The sequence below is a fragment of the Opisthorchis viverrini genome (assembly GCF_000715545.1).
Source record: "Opisthorchis viverrini unplaced genomic scaffold opera_v5_224, whole genome shotgun sequence".
In the NCBI taxonomy this organism is placed as follows: Eukaryota; Metazoa; Platyhelminthes; class Trematoda; order Opisthorchiida; family Opisthorchiidae; genus Opisthorchis; species Opisthorchis viverrini.
In genome coordinates, this window is record NW_008751878.1 from 753,924 (window position 1) to 760,191 (window position 6,268).

Here is a 6,268-nt window from a genome sequence, read left to right on the forward strand (position 1 = left end):
TTTCAAAACATCGAGTTTCTGACTTGGACCTGTTTCATAGCACAATCGGTGAACCGAGTTCCGGTCGGGGAATGATTATGCTGCAAACTTCCTTTCAGGACATTTGAATACATCGCGTAAGAGAACGGAGATCTAGGGTAGAATACTTACCAGAATAGTCAAACTCTGCTTATAATTACTTTTCAGTGTACTGTGAACAGAAGACACTTGAAGCCGCACAAATCACAGATCTGTTTGCTTTCGTTCGCTTTTTTCAAACGTTGAGTCTGGTGCACCACTTAGGGACTGCATCTCCTGTGGCTTTAAATTTCCTTTTTGTTCAAGGTCATCCTTCGTACTTGTGGATTTGCAAGTGCAAACAGCACAGATATCTCTGAATCGGGATACAATTTCGACAAGACGCGTCCGAAAATGCCTGTTCGTACATGAGTAAATGATGGGGTTTAGAGCCGAATTAATAAAGTACATGTAGAATGCCACCCGCCCCACCTGAACATACCAGCGATCTTCATCATGCACCGTCCGAATAGTTCGTCTGGTCACGGGCATCGAAGTGTATATGAGATAGGGACTGTATGACATGACAAATGCAGCGGCAATTAGGGCAAACGTTTGTGCCGCATGTACATGGGGTCGGCGCCTCCGTTCCATCGTTTGTGCGGCCCATTTTGTACGGGCTATATAGTCTTCTTGCTTAGGAAATGGGCTCTTGATAATATCTTCATTTTTAATTTTTACTGGATGTGGTGCACCGTCCCCCGATTCATTACTGCCGGACACAATCGTGACAGATGTTGGGGATTTCCAGCAACATGTCTTATTGGGATTCGAATTACTCGTTCTAGCAGAGGGTGAGCTTGACTCGGGTAACCAGTTGGCCGACTCAATGATATTGTGTGCTTTGTATGACTCTCTCTGGCTTGTTTCGTAATCGACTATTTTGCCAATTTTTTTGTTCGAGTCCGTACTCGCTTTGGACACATTTCGTAGGCTGGTATACTGGGTTTCTGTGTTCTCCTCAACCTGCTTTGAATCACACAGACAAGCACAGCGAATTCTTTCCAACTTTTGATCTTTTCTACTGCCGCAACTATCTTCCGTTTTCCGCAAGCTTTCGCTCTCCTCCTTGCTGGGCTGGGTCGATGAATGTTTTGAGTGTGAGGGGCGTTGAGTGCTTTGTTTGGAGGATGCGTGTATGCGGATCCAGTAGCCACGATATTTTGACTTCCCGTATCGTTCGAACATTAGCGATTCGTGGCGCCATACAAACAAGAAAATCACTCCGTAAATACACACCAGGCTGAAGAAGAGAAAAGCAAACAGGAACATGACCACAACTTGAAAGTACCAGTAGATAGTGTCACCAACGTATTGGTCATCTTTCACACAACGTCTGGGAATATGGACTGCGGTCTGTTTGGGTGAATTCATACTGGTTTTACTTGATTGCAGTGCCAAATGAAGTAGTTCGTCCCGATCTTTGGCGATTTCGCTAGATTTCACATGTAAACCCATTGGGATGGCCAGCATTATTCCAAAGCACAACATGGAAATAAAAGCCACCGTCAGGTGGATACGTTTCAGTTCGAAACCGGGAATAAAACAGATGAGAAAAAACCGTTCAAGCGCAATAAACACTAACACGCAAGCCGAGACAGGCACAATAAATCCTTTGAACGCCATGTGAATACGGCAAATGATGTCAGTAGTCTCACCCGACCACACATCCAAATATAGAGTACTTGGAATTCCAACGACACAAATCAGAAGATCTAGGCACGCCAAAGTCAGAATGAGCATACTGGTGACGATACCTTGAGAAGCGTGGCAGCGAAATGCCCACACCACCAAAATGTTGCCAACGATTCCGACTACTGATATCAGTGAGAGCATAACGGTGGTCGCGATGACAGTTTCCATGTGATTCTTGACTGACACACCAACCAGCTGATCAGTAGGCTGAACCGACATGCTAGCAGAAGTTCGACCGGTTGGATTTTGGATCTGCTTTTCTTGAATTATAGCGTTCAGACTATCGATCTGCATCATGACTGCGTTTTGTAATTTTAGATCCTCCAAAAAATTATTATCAACGGTCAAACGGTCCATAAACAATCAACCTTCTTGTGAAGGCAAACTGATACGTACTGTGTTCATTTACAAAGAAAAAATAGCCTTGAGTGTCACACAGTTGTTCGGTGATTGGCTGCGACGAGGGCTGAAATCTGATTGGATGATCTCAGATTCCAACATAAAGAGGTGTGTGATTATCAGGTGTTGGACGACGCCAAAATAGCATCTGTAGATAAACCACTCTTGTCAAGATATGTGGGCTAATGTTATAATCAAAAACACCATAGAGTAATCAGTTTACACGTTCCTTGACAAGAAGGGAATAAATTTAATTGTCACAGGTTGGACTGAATGGACCATGATATATTCCTGCGAAGCAAAACTTAGCGTAACTAATTTATTGGCGTCGAGACGTTTTTTTGTAGGAATGAAATCGGTCTGTTCCAAATTTCACCTGGATGTTTTGAGTGAGGCCGATAAGTGTAAAAAAATCGAATGCCTAAGGAACCTTGCAAGTACACTGATTTACAGGAGGAGCATAAACTCAAACCTCAGACGAGGCACTCAGTTGCCTACCTAACTATTCCCTAGTTATGGAATCCCTATTTGTTAAAAAAAATGGTTGTCGCCAATTCATGTGTATGATTTATTTCATCAAGCAAGTTGCTTTCACTTAGCTTGTCAGAATATTGTGATAATTTGCTCCGCTTCTGTTTGCCTACCAATTACGGCCCTTCACAATTCAGACAGACTAAGTCACCTTTTACTTCCCGTGAAAGTTTGCGATGTGGCTTGAGCCAAACTATTGATCTGTTCTTCCCTCCTCACCAACTTCCCCGGCCAATTTCGCATGCGAATTTTGTTGTTCACTTTCCTGGGACTTTCAAAAAATTATTCAGCGAATGGTTCAGTTTACTTACTTGATTTTGGCGCGCTAAATTGGATGGTCGTGGTTCCGTCTAGAATCATGCGCATGCCACTATTTCTGCTGGCGGTGTTTGGTGAAAAGCGCGAATATTTCGGGAAAGTTGTTTCATCAGCCTTTTTGAAAATAATGATTTTCTTGTTCCTTAACCTGAAGAAGGTTTACTGTTCTCATTCAACCCGGATAGGAACTTTGCTTGTTTGGCAAAGCCAAGCTTTTTTCTTTCGATAGTACGTCCACTGAAGAAGTGGTCAGGAAAAGAACAGGGTTTAGATTTCAAGCGGGTCTCCTGTCAAAATCTAATTGGCATGCAAACGATTGCACTTCGCTGATTTTAAAGAATTTGGGTTCAATGAGAACGAAAACCCGATGATCTCGTCCAAATGGTGAACACAAAAAGGCTCGAAATCAGTCATGGTTTGTCGGAGAACTTGCCAACAACCTTATTAGTAGTGTATTACTTCTGTACAGAGTAGTAAGCTGTTTTATATTTTTACCCCCGCCAATGACACAAAATCTCTTCTTTAACCGAAAAAACTTTAGAAGTTACTTTATAGATCTGCCTTTGTATCGTGCTACACTCTATTAGCAGCACAGAGGGACTAAAGCACCTCCGTGGGGATTGAGTTGGAAGGTTTAATTTTAGAGCCTCATATCACCTTCTGGTCATGTCTTCAAATCAGGATGCCAACAGTGATACACTTTATGAGCAATCCGAATATCTACAAGGTGAACATTTCCGCGAGCCGAAATCATGTTGTTAGAAAGTTCAACCGAATCTCAAATGACCCTTGTTGTTCATTGGAGCACAGGTCGCTATATATCTATCTTAAAACGATCTTGGGAGATGTTTCCCTAAATATCACGCTATTTTTCCCCCTTCAGGGTCAATTTGGGTATGTGAGCATGTAGCAAAAAGGTTCGCTTCCATCTGCAATTTAGTTATTCCGAACTTGAATATATAACCTGCCCCATGATCAGGATTTCCACCGAAGTGAAACGAGGGCTTATTCTGATTTCATCTAACCTAGAGATTTTAAACCACGATGGAGACATCAAGAGCATTTATGCTAATCCGTTTGGTCTTCATCATTATCATCATTCACAGCATGGCATCAGTTTTAAACACCAATACTTCACGGTCGTATAGCCATAGTTTATTTGAAAGCCTGAATCTGAAGAAAAGAATAAAGATGGAGAGGTAGGTGGCTTATTGTTAATTCAGTACGATCATTCTGAGGTGTCTCCAACACTAGGCAATAAGAACACCACTGACATCGGTTGACGGCCATATTTCGCAGTGTCTTTATTAAGGCACAGTGAGGATCACGCGGTCCCCATCCTGGAAGACGAGTAGCAATGACAGCACTCAAACGTTTCTTAATCTCCTTCATAACCCTCTACCAGGTGAATGGTTGGTCACCTCCCTGCTTCCATCACTCTGCTATCTCTGCCACTCTGAATAGGGTTGTTACAGTATTTTGTTTAACTTGGTTCGGAAGAAAAATTATACCGACAAAGATGAGGTCAAAGTTGACTAACGTTTTGCCTGTTTGAAGGGGAGCATCAATCTGTGCCCATCGAGCACTAGCGCAACGTTATATACTAATGATGAAACGTGCGTTTGGTGTCAGATTAGGCGTCAAAACGCCGTCCCTGCATTCAGTGAAATCATCAACATCATCATCAAAGACAGTTACATCATTGTTGGCATTGATGATTCTCTGCCGTACAACCATAAGCTTCGTCTAGTATGTACATACATAATTATATTAAGAGCCCCAGGGTAAAAAAAAAAGAGAAAAAGAGTGGCTGAGAGAGGGGACCTAGTGCTGGCTTATGTCAAGCATTCTGAGGTGCCTGCAACTCCAACTGCTCAGTCAGACAATCTGAAAAAAAACTGATATCACGAACGCCACTGACATCGATTAGGCACCATTTCTTACGTCTCCAGCCAGGCAAAGGCGGGGTCAAGGGGACCCCATCCTGGAAGGCGTGCAACACCAACAACACCCAAACTCTGTGATCTCTTTCACGCCTCTCTGCCAAGTCATTCGTTATCCACCTCGTGGTTTGTGCTATCCGGAAGGAGGCACGGAGAACAACACTTACCTCCGTAGACGGTGTTTCGGCATGCGTAGAACATGAACGAGCCATCGTAGTCGATGATGCTGGACGTTTTCCCTGATTGAGGTGCCTGCAGCACAACCAAATACCCGTTTTCTTATCACCTCGTTACAAACACGTTGGCGCCATCCACAATCAGCCACGCCTCTGAGGGATCGGTGGTCGAAAACTTGAAGACGCCTCACATCATCTACCCGAAGAGGCCATATCTCGCACCCATACAACAACACAGCCCTTACTGTGGTCTGGTACACACGACCCTTAAGATCCAGTGAGATGCCTTTTTGACGCCACAAGTGACGCAAATTAGCAAACGTGATTCGAGCCTTTGAGATTCTTGCACTGACTTCATCAGACACACTTCCGTCAGAGCTAATACAACTACCGAGGTATGTAAAGTTTTCCACAATCTCCAGTGGTTCTCCTTGAACTGTAAGGGATATGTTCGCAGATGGCACGTTCTGAAGCAGGACTTTGCACTTTGAAGGTGCAAGGCGCATGCCAAATGATGGTATGATGGCGGTCAGTTTATTCAACAGGGCTTGTGCTTCGCTATGGTCTTCAAAGATGAGGGCGATGTCATCTGCGTACTCCAGATCGACAAGGCTCTCGCCAGCAACAATTTGAACACCGGGGTTTTGAAAACCGTCCAGTGTTCGCCTCATTATTTCATCGATGACGAAGTTGAACAAGAATGGGGAGAGTTGACATCCTTGTCTGACACCACTTTTTGTAGGGAAGCTTTTGGAGAGCTCACCATACACCCTCACCCGCCCAGGAGTATGTGAATATAGAGATCGGATTATGTTTACAAACTTCCGGGGCATACCCTGTTGAGCAAGTGTAGTTACCAGTACTGATCGATCAAAAGAATCAAACGCTCCCTTGAAGTCAAGGGATTGTGGGTCTTCCGTACATGTGGCTTTGCTCTAACACCTTGTGGAGTGTGGCAATGTGGTCAACGCATCCTCTACTCGGTCGAACTTCCGCTTAGTTGTTACGAGTCAGTGGTTCGCGTTCCACCGTAAGGCGAAGAATCAGTGACGACGGAAGCGCTGTCACAACAGGCGTCAAACTACCACCTCTGTGGTTATCACATTCACTGCGAGTATCATTTTTGAAAATGGGCACCATTATCAATTC

At 44.0% G+C, this 6,268-nt stretch overlaps 1 protein-coding gene across 1 annotated transcript; it reads right to left on the reverse strand.

Moving 5' to 3' along the window:
• Positions 1-222: 222 nt before the first annotated feature.
• On the reverse strand, positions 223-5,952 carry T265_08498 (hypothetical protein; the record flags this gene model as incomplete). Its single annotated transcript, XM_009174312.1, has 3 exons — positions 223-2,051; positions 5,111-5,195; positions 5,230-5,952. The coding sequence occupies 3 exons, from the start codon at positions 5,950-5,952 to the stop codon at positions 223-225; spliced, it is 2,637 nt and encodes an 878-aa protein (XP_009172576.1).
• Positions 5,953-6,268: the final 316 nt, after the last annotated feature.